This window comes from Dermacentor albipictus, chromosome 1, assembly GCF_038994185.2.
Source record: "Dermacentor albipictus isolate Rhodes 1998 colony chromosome 1, USDA_Dalb.pri_finalv2, whole genome shotgun sequence".
NCBI lineage: Eukaryota > Metazoa > Arthropoda > Arachnida > Ixodida > Ixodidae > Dermacentor > Dermacentor albipictus.
The window spans coordinates 182,150,967-182,169,998 of record NC_091821.1 but is presented as its reverse complement, the minus strand read 5'-3'; the positions used below and the strand labels follow the sequence as shown (position 1 = coordinate 182,169,998).

Genomic DNA, 19,032 nt, shown 5'->3' with positions numbered 1-19,032 from the left:
GCGCCGGAAGACGCCTGCTATGCCTCTTGCTGGTTTGCTTCAACCTATCGATGTCTCTACAGAGCTTTCCTTTCATGTGGGCCTTGACTTCCTTGGCCCTTTTCCAATTTTAATCAAAGAAAAAAAGTGAGTTTCTGTAGCAACAGATTATGTCATAAGATATGCCATCACGCGAGCGATGCCAACCAGCTGCACTACAGATGTCGACGACTTCTTACTATACGACGTCATCCTGCACCATGGCGCCCCTCGCCAGTCACTTATGGATAGAGGCCACTACTTTCTATTAAAGGTCATCAATGGTCTGCTCCGCTCCTGTTCTACAAAACACGAGGTTGCTACCGCATACCACCCTCAAATGAACGGCCTCACTGAACGGCTCAGCCGCACACTAACTGAAATGCTGGCCATGTACGTTTCCGACAATCACCGCGACTGGCACATCGCTTTACCATACATCACTTCTGCATATAACTCGTCCTGTCACGACACTGCCGGATTCTCACCATTTTTGCTTTTGTATCGCCGCAACCCTACCTTGCCCTTTGACACATTGCTCCCTTCCAAACTACAATCACCAAGCACTGATTACACCCAGGATACTATTGCCTTGGCCGCCCAAGCCCGAGGTCGCCCGTCATCGTCTCACAGTCATGCAAGCTTCTCAATAGTGACGCTACTACTGTCAGCACCGAGAACGGAGAACACCATTTTTTACCTGGTTCCCTTGTTCTTCTCTGGACAACTTTACATTGCGTTGGCTTGTCGGAAAAACTACTTTCCTGCTATTCTGGTCCGTACAAGATCTTATGTGAACTGTCTGACGTGACATACGAGATTACATCAGTAGGTTAGTCTTTAGTGCCTCCTAACATAACTGGCGATGCTGTTCACATCGCCAGACTTCCGCCCTATGTCCCCACATTACGTGAGGCTCTATAAGCTGTACAAGAACAGAGCTAACGTACAGACGGAGTAAGCACGTGCTTACTTATGCATAATTAGACATATATGCATGCAATTACGAACAAGTGTGAGCTAACAGATGAAGAGTAAAACACATTTCCTTCATAAAGAAAATATAACAAAGATATTAATCTAACCGAAAACGATTTTGATACAATTTCACAAACATTCTGATACCATCTTAGCACTTTAATCAGAATATTATCAATCTAGTATAAAATGAATATGTTTATGGCTACACAAATACTAAAGGGACCCTGCAACACTTTTATACCATTGTAACTAAAGGTGCTCACCAACTGACCAACTGGTTGGCCTATCAACCCGACCGACCAAATGATAAGCTTTAACGTCCAAAATCAATGCTGAGGCTGTGAAAGACGGTTCTGTGAAGGTGTCTGGATTAACTTTAACCATCTCAGGTTCTTTAATGTGCACCTTAATCTAAGTAAATGAGTATTTTCACATTCTGCCTTGATTAAAATGTGAGTGCCTGTACTTCACCACCACGCACCAGAGAATGTACAATCCTGCAGAAAAGAAAACTTGTGCTTCCTTTATGTGTCCTTCCTTGTGGCTGTTCAAAATTCTTGTCATCTTTCATGCCACTGTTTTAATATAATCTTATAGGAAATGTAGCAGGTCAGTCCCAATACTTCAAACTAAGCAAAACTTCAGTGATTTGTCTTTGTGTGTGTCCCTACGACTGCAAGTGAGAACAGCAGCTTCCTGTTTAGCAGGAATGATGAAAGGGAAGGAAAGCCTCAAAGGTGGCAAAGAGAAAATTCTGGCTCTTCGTAGCTTTCCCGATAAAAAATGACTTGGAAAAATTTTCGCAGTGAGGAAATCTATCTCTTATATACAAGATATTTTCAAGTTTCATTACAAAAGTATTGCAGGGCTCATTTTAACTTTTATAAAGAGCGCGGTTTACTGGGCATATTACCAGTATAACATGCAAGAATGAAGTATTATACAACTCACTTACTTTAATGTTTACCCAGAGGTGGTATTTGGTGGCAGGTATTTGACAGAGGTAACAAAGTTATCATCAGAGGAGGATGTGTGAAAGAGAGTACAACCTTGTCAATTTGCTTGTTTCTGTCAGCTTCTGGAAGCAGGTCAATCTTGTTGAGAACCAAGAGCATGTGGTCACAGGTTATTTCACCCAGGACAAGGCACTCAGCCGTCTGAGTCTGGATACCCTTGGTCACATCTATCACCAACATAATCAAGTCAATGATTTGGGCACCTGGAAACAGATGGCAAACATGTACTTTTCAGAAAATGGTTACAAAAGAGAGCTAATTGGGGTGATTTCTTCAAAGTACTCATATCTAGCCTGGCCAATAAGTGGATAGCTGCCTTGAAACAACACAAAGAAGTGCTGTTCAGTGTCTAAAAATAAGCTCACAATGAGGAGGAACTTAATATTGGCCAGTTTATTTTAAAAGTTGTCTCATTACACTTAAGAATTAATTGTATCTAGAATACCCTTTTTTAAATTGAGCATTTTGAAATACTGATCAATTTATTTGAGACACTAATCTGAACTGGTTAAGAACTTTTTATCATCTCTGATTGCCATGGTAACCTTAAGCATTGATAATGATAACTTTTTCTACACATTCCGAGAGCTGCACACTTGAATCAGAGCACAAGTTGACGAGCTGCAGAAGTTATTAAATTAGAAAAAATATGAAAGCAAGAATATATGTTACACACGCTTATCGCTTTTCAAATCAAAAGTATGTAAACAAGCCCAAGTCCAAAAACATTGTGACAAATAACTGCAGAACACTATATGCGACAGGGATAACGCAACAAGCCCAAATCTGCTCATAGGTAGCTTGGATATGATGCCATACTGGCCATGTTGGAGCATCATTCACAGCTTCCATAGTGCTGGTAGAAATAATCTGGAGATAGGCAGATTCGATTAGGGTGAAGTTTTTCACCATGCTGGCTGTGCTTCAGCTTGGCAGCTGCGATGATGTCAGCACAAGTTTATGAAGCATACCCTCTACGCTTTGTAACTAATTCATGCCTGTTCCATGGTAGTGCAGAATAAGCCCAGCAACCTTTGCACAATGTGAAATGAATGGCTACATACAGATGCTGCCACGTGACACCAACACAATGAATTGCAAATGCAGCACCTCCTGCTACCTGAGGAAGTTCATGTAAAATGAATGAATCTCATAAGAAGCCTAACTAGATACCTGGTTTAAGACTGCAAAAATAAATGTGCATAAAGGACATGACCATGTGAAATGAGCATATATTGCAGACTTTAAAGGGGTACTGACATGTCATTTTCAACTTCTTATTTACTTGCATTAAATGAAGGACTAAACCTTCTAAACATTATAAAATACACTGGCAAGTATCACAGTGACATAAATCGACATAAATCATTTTTGTAATACTTGTTTCTACAAGCCAGTCATGGTTTTGGTACCCAAGAGGTGGATGCATCATGACATGACGCAGTGGCTCACTCCATTCCTGTGCTTGCTGTGGCTACCGCATGCGAACACTGCCAGATTGTCAGCAGCACCCTTGCTTTTTGACAAGCAAGATCATCATACATAGCATTATTACTACACAATGCCGGCAAGTATTGCTTTGCGTCATGATGTCACGATAACGTCGATGACACCAAGCCAGGAATTCTAAGACCAACTTCAGTATCAAATTGAAGTATGTGTTTCCCATCCTTCACTCACTATACTCTATCCCACACATAACTTGCAGCACTGGCGAAGGTACGGGGTGTACACAGGCAATATTCTTGCGCAGTGGAATGTAGTTTTGGGTGCAACTGTCCTATTAAGGGCAGGATTAGACAGCTTTATTTTTGCTTGGTACATGATATAGTACAGCGATATGTGACATGTTAAGCCCTTTGTGCATGCATGTCACACACCACGAATTATTGTGGTGGTTACCGACAATAACTGTAATAGCCACCATAACCGTGATTAAGTAGCAGCATGGCAGTGCCCATATAGCCCAGACCACCCGCTGCAATATGAATATGCACTTGTCCCTAGCTCTCCACCCTGACAGCAAGACATACCTGGTAAAATCTGTCATCTCTTAATCTGATCTCATGCTGAAGGCAAAGCAGTAGGTATGTTTTGCCAGTATTGAGACGAGCTGTATGTTTGATGCTGCTACAACTACAGAGGCGGTGCCGAGGCATAAAAGTAGCTTGATTTCCAGTTAGCAGGTGATGCCACAGCATTAGCACTGGTGATCAGCTGACAGTGTGGAACACATTAAATGGCTAATTGGTCGCTGCATCATTAATTTTTTACTCTGCTCTAATAGGGTATCTAATGATACCATTAACCAAATTCCAAGTAGATGCCAAGCAGACAATGTGGCATGGGTGAACAACAATTATAAGGGCTTTCGCCTTTACTAGTGGCTCAGGAGGCTACAAGAAACTGTTGAGAAAGTGTACAGCTAAAAGAAAGCCCCACTATCACATTCATATAAACACTAGCTTATGGTAACAATGCCAAAACATTTGTTGCACCAATTCACTAACCGTGAAGCAGAGATAAACAAAATGACAAGCAGGTGCCGAGTAGACAACAGGGTGTGGATGAACACATCTTGAGGGGCAGTCACCCTTCCTATTGCCTAAGGAGCGCCGCACTTGCAAGCTATAGTAAGCTATCAGTCTCCTTGCAGCTGAAGTGCTGCAAGGAAATACGGAGATAGAGTATAGGTGCCATCCTTTTACATAGGCAAGCGTGTGGTACAGTTTGTACCATAGGTGTATCCACTGGGGTGGGGGGTCATGGGGACACTTGCAACTCCCCTGTCAGAAGTAGTGGGGCAGAGTACGTAATTTGCCCCCTCCCCACACACACACATTTATGAAAGCGGTCACTTTCGGCCGCACACTGAAAAGTCCAACAGAACTACTGCTGAAGCTAAATTTTCTTTCTTAATAGAGTGACCACATAAGTAACGCTTTTCTTCACTACGCATCCCCTGCTTGGCCAGCGAGGATTGCCTCTTGTGCTTTTCGGGACGCCTTGTATTGGTCGATGCACAGGATTCGCCATATATGCTCTCATAACGAAGAACACCTGGCGCTGGGCAGTTCTTGCCCTAATAAATGTCAGCTTGCGCAACTTAAATCAGGCCCAGTTTTTTGGGACCACTATATCCGTATTCGAAAACACAATCAGCTTCCTACATTTAACCTGTGGTCGAGTGGGAGGTCAGGATTAAATATTATAATCAGCCACACCCAACAACTAGTGCGCCTTACGACGTGAAATCGTTGGATTATCAATTTCTGGAACTATTTAGTCTCTGTCCAGAGATTAAGTAGTCAGTATCAGTATCTGTCAATATCTCATCACTATTAAAAATCTAATCAAACCTCTTACAGGTGTAACTGTCGAATTTTATTGCGTAATCCCAACTTATAGTAGATATGCTTGTGAAAGTTACCTTTGTTGAATGTGCAGCGCCATGTCAATACCAATAGAACACTGACTTTTTTCTAAAGCCATGTGTCACTTCTGACACTCATGATTTCATTTTCAGGCTGCTTCTAAATAAGAGGTAGACTTATTACTTGTTTCCAGGCAGGAGCAAAAAATAGCAAATATACCATATTTTAAAAAATGAGGGTCATTTTTTGGTGACGTGTACTGAAAATTTGCATGGTGTAGGTTGCTTATGTGCTTTGAAAACAGTTACTGAATAGTCCCTTTCTCCCAATTTTTATGCATTTTACACAGCATTTAGTTGTTTTGCCTCAGCATCGTCAGTAATATATATATAAATATGCGGGGCATGGTATTTATTTTTATTGGAAGTATGAATCAATGTTCTGATGAGTGACAAATGTTTATTCTATGTAGGCTCATTACAGCCTTTGTAGAAAGTTGTTCATTGAAGCATTCCAGGGTGTCATACTGCTGCTAATCGAAATGTTTCCCAGGCTCCTAAAGCTACAGTGTAAGAGATGGTTGAAATTCCGTGACGTTAGAGAGAACTTTAAACGCAATGTGTTGCGAAACATTCACTTTCCTGCTTTACATGCAAGTGTTGTGGATCAGCGTACTATACCCCCGCTTTTCCATGTATTTTCGTGCATCATACGAGATACGTAGTTTGTTTCTTCGGTGTCCTTGGGTTGCTTAACAAGGCACCTTGTTTATATCTGAGGTAAAGTATGGCCAATGTGTAGGCAATGTTCCAAATGGGTGGGCTAAATGCTCATTTTCCAGTAGAATATGTATGCAAGTGGTCCAAAGCGTTATTAGCCCGTTTTACGAGTGGCGTAATACTTAAACGGCTAAGCTAGCATCACTACAACTACAACTGAGGTCAAATTTTGCGAACATAAGGAGAACAACATGCCAAGTTTATGTCTGATGGTAAATGCATGTTGACCAAATACAGCATTAAAAAGTGTAAGCAAGTGTTCGAAAGTATTATGCAGCTGCTATTAGCTAGTCCCAAGAGAACTCTGCATTTAATAAGATATCTTACACTTTGAAGGGATAAGCAGCATTTTAAATACAATATGTAGCATAGTTTTAACATTTGTGCCTTATTTAGAAGTGTTATAAATAATTATTGAAACCTCTTTTTTTCATGCGTGATGTATTAGTTTCACCTGGTGTCCTCATTGAAGGAGGCAGTGTCGTTATGTTTGGTGGCTGTAAGGGCAAGTCAATGGGTGATGTGCAGGTGAAATTTAAAATAGATGAGTAATTGGGGCTTTTGCAATAAAGTATGCATGCAAACCCCCTAGATTGTTATAAGCATGTTTGATGAGCGGGGAAGTATTGAGCCCGCTGCCCTGGCAGAACTCTAAAAGCCACCAAGACCAAATTTAGCACAAATTAGTGGTATGCTATGGAAACTCTATATGCGAAGTTAAATGCAGTTGGACCAAACATAAACTTTGTAAAATATTACTTATTCAAGTGTTCAAGTGTGTGATATGGTTGTTGTCAGCTATGCTTCCCAGTGTCCTGACATAGCTGTAGGTTACAACAGGTTTATATTTTGTGGAAAGGGGAGGGGGGACATGGTAAATGCAATGTGCGACAAAATTTTTCCATTCCTGGTCTGATTAGAAGCGATGCAAATAATTACTGAGCTATCGTTTTCTTTTCCCTATCTTGAGGTTTCATAACATGTTCTGACTTGGTTTGATCAATGTCCTTGGTGAATTAAACACAACATTTTGTTTATATTTAGAAAAAATAAAGGGCGCATTATGGGCAATATGTCGAAGATAGTGGACTAATTATGACATTTGCAGTAAATTAGGCGTGCAACCGATCCGTAACTTTATCAATGCATTTTACAAACAAAAGAATTTACCCCGTTGCTCCAGGAGAACTGTGAACTCAACCGATATTAAATCTAGTGGAAAGTGACTGGGGAGGGCAGGGAGGACCCCCTGGCAAATGTTATGGCAGAGTAACATATGTGTTGATGAACTACTGGCTTTTTAAAAATTCCCAACAAGAAGTGCTTCAAAGCGGGCAAATTTTCAAATGGAACAGTCACATATATATTTATCTTTTTATATCTTTCTATACGTCTTTTTTCCTCGTGAATATTGCAAATAACTTATGTTGATTGTACTTCATTGTGTATAAGCTCGACAAAACTATTACCTAAACTAGCGATACATTTGTGCTGTTGACTTAAACACCAAGTATAATCCTTTGTTTTACTACTAAAATTGTTTGTAGCAAATGTGCACATTTTATGTACACTGTACTGCTTCTACTGAGCAGGATCTGGGACCTCTGTCAGGCACTCATTACCTTTTGTCCCTGTATCATCTTGAGATTTTATATAGTTGCAAGAAACAAATGCAAATTCAAACAAATTTTCAGGCCCCCACGGTTCACCATGTGTGATTGATAAGCAGGTCTATGTCTGTTAAATAGAAATGTGACTGAAAGAAGCCTTTCCAGGCTACTTCACTTACTTTAATAGTAATTTCCTATATATATATATATATATATATATATATATATATATATATATATATATATATATATATATATATATATATATATATAGAGAGAGAGAGAGAGAGAGAGAGAGAGAGAGAGAGAGAGAAGGGGGGAGGGATGGAGGTCAGATCGTGAGCAGTTTGCACCCCCCCTTTCGAGAAATAGTTGGTACGCCACTGGTTCTTAAATCTTTCAAAATATGTGTCAGTACTCCTTTCACAATAAACATTTGGCTGAGACAGTTTAGACTATCATTTCTTGCCCTCTCGTCATGTCCTGTACACTGTGCCACTTTTGTTGTTGTGGGTAATGGTTCTATTGTCAACAATGCTACTAAGAGGTAACCGAAAAGGTTAAGCCAATGCGATTTATAGACACAGGGCATTAATACAGTAGGTCCAAATAAATGCAAAAGTTACCTAATCTGTCAAAGAACTTTCCAAAGAGAGCCAGATAGTACACCAATTATGCTGAGGTGAGGCAATAGGAACACAAATTTCTCAGCACTGCTTTTCTTTTGGTTAGTGAAGTCATGAAAACAAGACGTTCGTTACACGAACAAGCCGAAAAAGTCTACGTTCAGTGAAAAAAAAATTCAGTGCACAACAAATGTTATTTCCTCACTTAATAGAAGTGGGAAAACAATGTGTTTATATTTTAAAAGAGATCACACACAACTGGTGCTCTCCGAATGAGCTATATAACAGTGGCTGTAAAGAACTAGTAGGGGGCGGGGGGCAGTGTGTAAGTGTCCACCTAGTGGGCATGTCCATTTCATCTGCTGCTGACGTTCTGATTGCCTGGGCTGGGGTATACATGAGAAAGAGAAAGGCACCTCCAGCCAATCAGAACTTCAGCGGTAGAAGAAATGGACATGCCCACTAAGTGGACACTTACAGAATATATCCCTTGGCCACCCATCGCTCAAGACAATCTCACTGAGCACTGCACACAAGAATCATTGGTATGGTGCCAAGCAGTGGCATGTTTTTTTCTTTTTTTTTTCTGCAATTCTTCTTCGATTTCATTAGGATATAAGGTGCAAACTTGTACATACATGAAATACCATACTCTGCATTTTAAATACTCTTGTGGTTATTTTGGAATTTTAGAAACGCTTTACAACGCAGTATTTGGTACAGTAACTTAAGTACCTTTTGGTAGTATCTTGTACCCTCTTTTAATCCCACAAAGCCCATCCGCAATTCCATGTACATAAAAGAAAATTAAAACAGTTTGTTCACATTTATTTCTGGCAAGGGAGAGTATACTTGCACGAAGAAAACAGTGAAATCATAATTTAATAAATGTATTATGAGTATGGTAATTACTTATTTAGTAATTGATTTGCTGAACTATCCACAACTAAAAACTCCCTCCAGCACAGCCAAAATGCTAGTATGGGCTCTACATTAAGTTTTCAGCGCTTAAATCAGAGTTTTTAGGCATCAAATTCATTGTGTCAAAACTGATACGGTGGGCTTTGCGGTGTTACGAGACTTTTAAAAATATTTCAACCAGAGTTGACTGGTTGCAGGTACAGAAATGCATTGCCATGTTAAGTATTTGACTCATGATTTGTACTGGCTTTTTAAGAACTATTATCATGACGTCATCGTGCACCTTTTGTGACGCCTGTCACAAAATCAGCACATCAAAAGCAGAAACGCAGCTACGTGTTTTTATGAGGGCTGTGTGCAACTGTGTTGGTATGGCCAAACTGGACGAAGCGGCAAATTTTGCTCTGGAGCCGACTTGCTCTGTACTAAATAAAAAGAAGCAACAAGGTCTGGCACAAGTACCTTTTCTTCCACAACTCGGCTACGGACATCAGTGAAAGTGCTGCTGCAAAAGAATTACCTGGTATCGAGAACGTAATCTTAAAAGTCTTTCTTGATGACCTTAGTCTAGTAGTAGCAGGGTTTTACAGGCCGCCTAACTCAGGTAATTCCTTTCTTGAGAAACTTAATGAATTTTTATGCGCTAGCAAAAGTTATTTGTGACATTTGATTCTCGGTGGCGATTTTAACGTTCTGTCCATAAACTGGAACAGTAAATTCCCTGACCCCTTATGCAGCTCTGCCGAGCCTTTTGTTGATATTATCCTTTTCCATGACCTAACACAATTAGTTACTGAACCAACACGGATACAAGGGGAAACCATGTCTATTTTAGATCTCTTTCTTGTCAGCAATAGCATCCTTAATCGCAGTCCGAAAACGTATGTTCTTGAAGGTATATCCGATCATAAGATGGTAAGTTTATATGTAGATTTGAATTGTATAAAGAAAATCAAGAAACAGGCATCTATGGTACCAATTTTTGCGCGTTCTGATGATGTGAGTATATTGAACCAGCTTGATATCTCGTTTTCACAATTTGTTGTTCTCTCTGAGTCTGGGGGAATTTCCATTGATGACTTGTGGCTTTTCTTCAAAAACCTTGTTTTAAGGTGCATACAAGATTTCGTACCATTCTGAGTGAAGTGTATGCAATGCTCAAACGAAAGACGAAGACGAAAGACGAAAAAGATCCAGAAGAAACTTCGTAGTAGTCCCTTCGAAGATACTGCGCAAAAACTTTCCAACATGCGCAGACAGTTAAAACACACTATCAAAAAGGCTAAGGAACATTATCACAGTGTAACTATGAAAAACTTTCTTCTTTCGTCCCCAGCAAAATTTTGGCATCATTTCAAACAAAAAAAGAGTACAATATCGAATCTGTGTATTGATGGTAGACCTGTTACGGATCCTTTTGCCATTGCGAGTTCATTCAATGATTACTTCTGTTCAGTGTTCACAAAAGATGACGGCAATCAGCCACACTTTACACTACCTCACGAATGCCCTGCTATAGGTGACGTATCAATAAGTGAGGAAGGCGTTTTCTCGCTTCTTTTGAAAGTGGACAGCAAAAGATCCCCTGGAATAGATGGCATACCGAATGCCTTCCTCATTAGGTATGCCGAATGGTGCTCAAAATATTTAACCATAATATTTAAAGAATCGTTACAGCGAGCAGAACTTCCACATGATTGGAAGTATGGAACAATTGTCCCCGTTTTTAAATCACAAAATCCATCACATATTGCAATATACTGACCTATCTCGATTTTATGCACATGTGTGAAGACACTTGAACATGTCATTTTTAAACATATATCGGAGTTTCTTGAAAATAACAACCTGATTGATTCTAGACAGCATGGTTTTCGCAAGAACCTGTCGACGGTAACACAATTGCTCGAAACCGTTCATGATTTTGCCGCATCATCAGATAAGCAAAGCCAGGTAGACATTATATTCTTAGATTTCGAGAAAGCCTTTGATTGTGTGTCTTATCCTAAACTGCTTGTCAAAATGAAATCAATATTTAAGAACCTTACATTTATATCCTGGATAGAAGCATATCTTTCATTGTGACAGCAGAGTGTTTCCATGGACAGCATTAGTTCCAATCTGGCCCCAGTTTCGTCAGACATACCGCAGGGATGCATCCTGGGATCACTGTTCTTTTTAATTTTTATTAATGACATTACTCAAGACATAGCAGTGAAAACTAAGTTGTTTGCTGATGATTGTATATTATATGATGTAATTCAGTGTCCGAATGACCAGGCACTTCTAAATTCATCTCTACCTAAAATAGACCGTTGGTGCTCTGAGTGGCAAATGAAGGTAAATGAGAAGAAAACCGCATCAATGACAATATCAAGAAAACGGATTCCCCTACACTTCCAATATTCAATAAATGGCCACAGTGGGTGGGCCTTCAGTAGAGAGTTATAAATACTTGGGTGTCATGATCACGTCTGATCTCAGGTGTAACACACATATTAACTACATACAAAAAAAGGCCATGAGGAAGCTTGGGTATCTGAAACGTTCCCTACATCAGTCGACAGAAGAAATAAAGTTACTGGCATATAAAACATTTATTAGGCCGATTCTTGAATATGCCTCCATCTTATGGGACCCATTTACTGAAGTAAATATAAGAAAACTCGAAAGTGTCCATAAAAAATCAATAAGATTCGTCTTTAATTCATACAGCTGGCACACATCTTCGACTCAGCAGCTAGAAAAAGCTAATTTAGAAACACTTCAACTAAGACGTCATCGTGATAGGTTGAAATATATGTATTTAATATATCATGATAATCTGCGTATCAATAAGGAATTGTACATTCAACAGGTGACTCATCGTTCCACACGAGGAAATCACTCGAAAAAAGTTAAAGAATTCGCCTGCAGAACCGATTGCTTCAGTAATTCATTTTTTCCTCGAACTATTTGAGAATGGAACCAGCTCAGTGCACACATTGTCGAGAAACCCACCGTACAGTCATTCTTAAGTGCTTTATAATTCTTCCATCAGCCTTCGATTTTCAGCAACACTTATCATCTCGCGAAATATGCTATGGTTCTCCCGCAAAATGCTTCGATAAGTGACGAATTACAGCAGTTTGTCATGTCGTGCGACGCGCATGCGCAGCTTGAATGGTCCGTGTTCTGATCTAATCTTTCCTTGTCCAAAGGCATTGCCTTGTCAAGCACTCTGTCAATATATCAGTGTATAATTTTATACCTGTAGCATGGGTTTGTATGCAAGCGACGTGCAAGCTACCGGTCTTTCGCTGCTTTTCAGTGCGTGGTGCGAGCCTTGGGTAATGTGTTCTTGTCTTTTTATTTTTAATCATTTCTTCATATGTACTGCCCACTCCTGCCCACGGCCTTCTCTGAAGGCTGGCAGTATTTATCAAATAAATAAATAAATAAATTACACGCTTGCCTTGAGTATACGGAAGTAACGACCAAGAAGTAATATCTGCATAGAAGCACCCCTGCCTATTGGAGCTTATTTTCAAGCACAACATTATAGTGGCGTAAAGCACATCCTTAGATCGGCTTTTCTTTGTCGCAGTTAAGTGTTCTTAACATGCACCTTATTTTTTTTTAAATACATTATTTGCAAAATGTGTAGTTTTTCGTAGCTGTTGCGATACTTGAGTATATGTTAAGCCACTATTAGCGATTCAGCTTTGACATCGAGGACAGTATCATCAAAACATCTCGCATGTACGGTTTGAGCAACAGATCGGAATTATTTACCGCCAATAATTGTACGTATGAGCGAAGCATGTCCAGGGCAGTCGACAAGAGTGAAGTGAAGATGTCGGCACTGGCTCTGCAAGTGCTCGGGAGCTTCTACTTGAAAAGATGAGAAACCGAGATCGAGTGTGATGCCGCGCGACTGACTCTGAGGGTTCTTGTCGAAGCACGCTGTGCTCGCCGTCGTGCTCAGGGATTTTGCCAGGGACGTCTTCCCACTGTCTACATGTCCAAGCACTCCAACATTTAGGTTGAATGTATCTAATACCATTGTGAGCAATAAAAACGACCGACAGGATCACAATAATATTCAAGCACTGCAGTAAACACCGCCACTAACACATGTCCGGGAATCGAAACTGTTTTGGAGTTGGACGGATTCCGTCTTCTCGTTTTCGGCCAGCACTTCCACTCCGTATGATTTTCCTTCGTTTATTGCTCAGGCGCCGAAAAAAAAACATTATTTGTTAAATTATTTTCTGTTTTGTTCGCAAAGGAGATGGAACAAAATTGAGGTACATTTGGTACGTGTTTGCATGACGTGTAAATGAACGCAGAGGTCGCACTGTGCTCTTTCACTTTTGATTTCGCGATACTTCACTTCTATGGGTTAGCTCTGTGTCGGCTGTTGCGTGCGTGAACGTAGGAACTTCTTTCTCGGCTGTCGGCTTTTTGCTGCTGGGATGAAGTGTTAGCTTGTTCACGCCACGGCGTATGGGAATGAGTGGTAGTATTATGTTATCATTTTTTCTGGGCGCTGGGATCCTGCTTTTGGGCAGCGTGAATTCCGCGCTTGGATCTGCGAGCTTGTACGATCCTTCCATGCCGCTCCAGGTCCTCAATACGTTGACTTTCCATAAGGTGATCCTCAACAAGGAGAATGCTTGGCTTGTACAGTTCTACAACCACTGGTGCGGCCACTGCATCAAATTCTCTCCGATATTTAAGGCATTTGCCAACGACATTGCAGGTGGGTACTTTTCTTTAAGAACAGCTTATGAAAGAGCATGGCGCGCATCTACGCGACATTTGAAACCGGATGCTCTTGCTTTGCTCTGCGCTTTAGATTTGTGGTGTCCCATTGCCGCATTTTATCTTAAGGTTGCAGATTAGAAGAAAAACGCTGATCCTTACAAGTGCGTCCACGCTCGTACTACACGCAATGCTAGACAGAGAATGCAGCTAAAAGTCGCGGGTTTTGCTCCAATGTTTAAACGGTTATGATTGCGTTGTCTTCGGCGCATACTCATTTAGCGTCATGTGTACTTATTGGCATCAAGTTACAGCAGGAATGAACTTGGTAATCGCTATGTCTGACACCATTTATGATGAATAGATTAATTAGGGATGACGATATTGACTTGGCTTTTATTCAGTGTCTCTGATAATAGCTTAGATTTCGAAATACCAGCGCTAAGACGAAGCTCAAGGCTAAGAGAGGACGCACAGAGCGCCCTGTGTGTGTCCTTTCATTGCCTTGTGCTTCGTACTGGCACTGGTTTTTCAATATCATAGCTATGGCACACCAACCGGCACACGTTCTCACCTTTCTTGAATTTCATTTCTTTGGCAGTGTTTTCCAGTTAATCATTTTGTCCCCTTAACATGTTGGCTGCTAATGCAGTAACTAGCCATCTTCTGAACTGCCTTTCTTAAAAAAGAATATTAATGTTTTTTTCTTGTCTGCCAAAAAAAAAAAAAGTTCATTGAACCTTAAAGAAACAAGACTGCAACACCTGTTCATCATAGTAGAAAAGGCACTAGAACTGTGCTTTGCTTTTGAGCGACAGTGGAAGCCGATATGATGCTGTGAAACTGCCAGTCTACACCTACCAGCTAAATAATTAGTGGCAGAAAAAACCCATTACAAGCTAGCCGCTGACAGTTGCAGCAATTCACGCTGCTCTAAGTGTGGTAGAAACACATACCATTCAGAAAAACTAGCAAGATTTGCCTGTAATGGCTTTTAAGTACATTCTAAAGTCAAAGTTCAGAATAGAAGTAAAAAATTCCTACCAAGATTTTACAGTTTTTTAAAGGCAAGGCTCTCATTGGTTATGCGACCATGGCCAATGTCTGGTGCCAGTATGATGTAATGATTCCTTTTGCTCGATTCTCTTCCTTGCTTATCACCCACCATTCATGGTTGGCAGATCCCAGTGAAACTGTGGGTGGAGTGCTGCTTGGACCACTGCATGATAAAGCATTAAAAGGGATAGCATTGTGATGCCATCATGATGTTATCCTGGCCTAGTTTTGGCTTGATGGAAGGCATGAGGTTGGGGGCATGGGAGGGGAGCCTTGTGTTCACTATATTTTTTTTGAATTGTACAAACATTTTGTTGTCTGCTTAACCTGTGTTATTCGTCTGGTTACTGTTGAACTCGGTAAGTGATTAAAGATAGGCACTACTTGTCATTGTTATTGAAGCCATTGTAGGGCAAAGGAACATGGACAAAAAAGAGGACAGGGTACCATGGGTGCTAACTCGCAACTGGTTTACTGGGTCACCCGAGAAAAATAGGAAATAATAGATACCCACAGTATACTAGTGCGTGTGTACATGTTTTTCGTGGCATAGAAAAAGAAAATTCAAAAAGGCAAGTCTTGCAGCCAAATAAGCAGATCGACGTGTTGCTAACGCAATCTGTGCCTCTTTTTATAATGTGATAAGCTTCCAGAAGTTCACGAGCAGTAGTATCCTAACTGCTGCCTAGAATCTTAAGCTTACGCAAACACAATTCACATTTGCAGGCCATGCAATGCGCAGGCAGATGTACATTGCCTTTAGTGTGCATCTTCCTGCACACAGCCTCGCTTGCAAGTGTAAACAATGGTTGCGTAAGCTTAAGATTCTAGGCAGAAGTAAGGATACTACTGCTTGTGAACTTTTGGAAGCTTATCACATTAACACAAGTGGCACAGATTGTGTTAGCGACATGTCGGTCTGCTTATTTGGTTGTGAGACTTGCCTTTTCGAATTTTCTTTTTCATTGCCACGAAGAACATGTACACATGCACTATACTGTGTGTATCTATTATTTCCTATTTTTCTCGTGACCCAGTAAACCAATTGCGAGTTAGCACCCATGGTGCCCTGTCCTCTTCCATGTTCCTTTGCACTACAATGGCTTCCCTACGTATAAACCAACTCGCCCAAGTAGTAGTTTTATTGTCATTGTTAGCTTAGGATAAAGTAATTGTGCTACGTCTGATTCCCTGCGATGAAGAATTTTCAGTTATAAGTCACTGAAGCATATTTCATTATGTATGTGTTTCATTACATTGCAGTAAAATACGCTTCAGTGAGTTTTACATAATGAGGACTGAATGTGAAGACCTTCTACATGGGTGCCAGATAAGCGAAACAAGTATTTCATGCCTGGCATACTTGGAAAGCAACTGTCCAGCCACTTGAAAGATATCCCTGATATAAAACATTGTGGAAGACAACAAAAGTAAGGAACCTGCTACATGATGACATTGTGACACTGAGAGGAAACACTGACCCGTCTACATTACAACTCATTTTCCTAAAGAACTTTACACATACTATTCAAGCTTGCAGCACAGGTCTAGTCAGAAGTGTTTCAGGATGTGTGTGACACATTTAAATATCACTATTTTCATCAGCACTGTGGCTTTTGATGCATTATCCTGGTTTGTGCAAGTGTGCACACAGTGCCTGAGAGGTATATATAAATGCACACATATATAAAGAATAACAAGTTTTTCTGTGAGTAAAATTTTTTATGAAAGAAGACACTAAACTTTTGAGTGTGAAAAAGAAGTATCCAATAGAAAGCGAAAATTGTGTTCTGAGATAGAGCAGGTAAAAACAAAAATGTATGCTGAATACTAAAAATTAAGAACTGAAAAGGCTGAACCCTACATTTACCAGAAAAGAAGAAGAATCTAACAATCAGGCTTGTAGTTAAATTATTTTTCCTTTTTTTAATGCGAAGTTCAAAACAATCTCCTGAACATGTGGCATAAAATGCCTCTCAGGCAGAATAAAGTGCAGGCAATAAGTTGTAAAGCAATAAACAAGTGGCACATGGAATAAGGCCGAAGAAGTTTTTGAGCTGTTATGTGCTTCTTTAAAGGTGCTAAAGCATTGCATAAAGCACCTATAGAAGACATGACTTTGATTGAGAGGCTGGCTAGAACACCTGCTATAACAGCAGCTGGGCACGGAAAGGTATCCATTATTGTGCGGACTTTTATTCTTTTTCTGACATGTATTCTTCTTGGTTACTTGAACGCACATATGCGCACTTGTCATATAAAGATAAAAATATGAGGGCATGAAAAGGTTGTGGTTTTATTTGGAAAGGATTGCATTAGGCCAACATTACAAATTCTACTTCCATTAACAGTGTCCACATTGATGCTAGGTTTGTTGCTTTGGTGCTGCACATGACAAAGCCTTTCTAATCTTCAAGTATTATTATTTTTTTGCCCACCTGTAACTAGCAATTTGTAGCACTTTTGATTTCTTGAATGTCTCAACAACTTTATCTATTCAAATGCATTTCTGAGTTATATATTTATAAAATTAGAATTACTTTAGTGCATTGTAAAACATAGTTATGGAAATTCAAGAATATGAGCAAAACGAGAAGGTGAAAGCAGTAGCCAACGTTTTGATGAGTGGACTTGTTGAAAGACTGCGTTGGTGTCATATTGGCTGTAATGATATAATTGAAATGATGAGAGGAGGCTGTTTTTGTTTAAAAACAGCAACGCGATTGTTTTTCAACTTCCAGTTGTGATGTTTCTGTAGTGCGTTTCTACTAAGTTGTTTCCAGCATATTTTCTGATTTTAGTTGTTGTTCCTGTTTACTACTATGCTGATCTGAATGTAAAAATAATTGTAAAATTACTGTGTGCAAGTGAAAGTTATGTGAATAAAGAATTCAGAATATAAGCAAATAAAAAGGCATATGTTTTGGTTTCTAGTAACCTGTTCATGGCAGAAGCTGTAAGCCAACAATGCCATGACATTTCATTGTGCTGCAAAACCTTTTATTCCAAGGTGGCCTTTTCATTGTATCTTCATTTTGATGGTGTTTCGACGTCGCACTGGAAACAGGTTAACTGCGAACAGTGGGGCTTCCTGATCACTACCTACACACATTTGTGTAGAACAAAGGATAGGCAGTATTTTTTTCTTTTGGTTTGTGTGCCCTTTTGTCTACTTTTGTTCTTTTTGAGAAAAATACAGCTTTAGAAAAAGAAAAGCATTATGAAGGCAGCTAAGCAAAAACAATCTGTCATACTAAGTTGAGCTGGAAGGTGTGTGAAAGTAGCATAAAAAGAAGATTGATGTTTGGTAAAGTCAAGGTGAAGTAGCATGTAGTGCCTATAATTAATGGTGCTTGTGACTCTTTTGATTCATTATTGTTTGTTTTTGTGCCTAGTGAATTGGAAAGCAAAATTTAGACAGGCCCAGAATCGGAATTGCAATAAGTTTATTTTATGTCAAAAACAGGGATAATTACGATAGTAAGGGAAAATGAGACATCCACCCAATTGTAGCAATTGCGACAAAGGAAGCCCATACAGGTTCCTCGAAAGAAAAGCCTCACAGTTGAAGAAAAATTTGTCCTGGTCCGGGACTCGAACTCGGGACCACCGCCTTTCTGGGGCAGCCGTTCTGCCATCTGAGCTAACCAGGCGGCTAGCAGATGGCAGGACGAAGTTGAATTTGTCAACAACTCGAAGCAAAGGCCAGAGATTGACGTAATAGTAATAGAGTTTGACGTAACTCTTGCCTTTGCTTTGACTTGTTGCCAAATTTGACTTTGCCCTGCCATCTGCTAGCCGCCTGGTTAGCTCAGATGGCAGAGTGGCTACCCCAGAAAGGCGGTGGTCCTGGGTTCGAGTCCCAGACCAGGATGAATTTTTCTTCAACCGTGAGACTTCTGTTT

At 40.1% G+C, this 19,032-nt stretch overlaps 2 protein-coding genes across 9 annotated transcripts in view; one reads left to right on the top strand and one right to left on the bottom strand.

Annotated features, from left to right (window-relative positions):
* The window catches only part of eEFSec (eukaryotic translation elongation factor, selenocysteine-specific), a 71,567-nt gene extending 58,047 nt beyond the window's left edge, over window positions 1–13,520 (bottom strand). The window contains exons 1-2 of one of the 3 annotated variants that reach the window (XM_070530302.1): window positions 13,100–13,520; window positions 2,049–2,218 (exon numbers count right to left, since the gene is read on the bottom strand). In XM_070530302.1, coding sequence (XP_070386403.1) covers window positions 2,049–2,218; window positions 13,100–13,370 — 441 coding nt within the window. In that variant the 5' untranslated portion in view covers window positions 13,371–13,520. The remainder of the gene's footprint in view (window positions 1–2,048; window positions 2,219–13,099) is intronic. The other 2 variants (XM_070530291.1, XM_070530298.1) reach the window with 2 other exon arrangements.
* The window catches only part of LOC139053133 (sulfhydryl oxidase 1-like), a 140,147-nt gene continuing 133,681 nt past the window's right edge, over window positions 12,567–19,032 (top strand). The window contains exons 1-2 of one of the 6 annotated variants that reach the window (XM_070530287.1): window positions 12,567–12,654; window positions 13,934–14,069. In XM_070530287.1, coding sequence (XP_070386388.1) covers window positions 13,980–14,069 — 90 coding nt within the window. In that variant the 5' untranslated portion in view covers window positions 12,567–12,654; window positions 13,934–13,979. Of the gene's footprint in view, window positions 12,655–13,681; window positions 14,070–16,390; window positions 16,558–19,032 lie in introns of those variants that run through there. The other 5 variants (XM_070530284.1, XM_070530288.1, XM_070530286.1 and 2 more) reach the window with 5 other exon arrangements.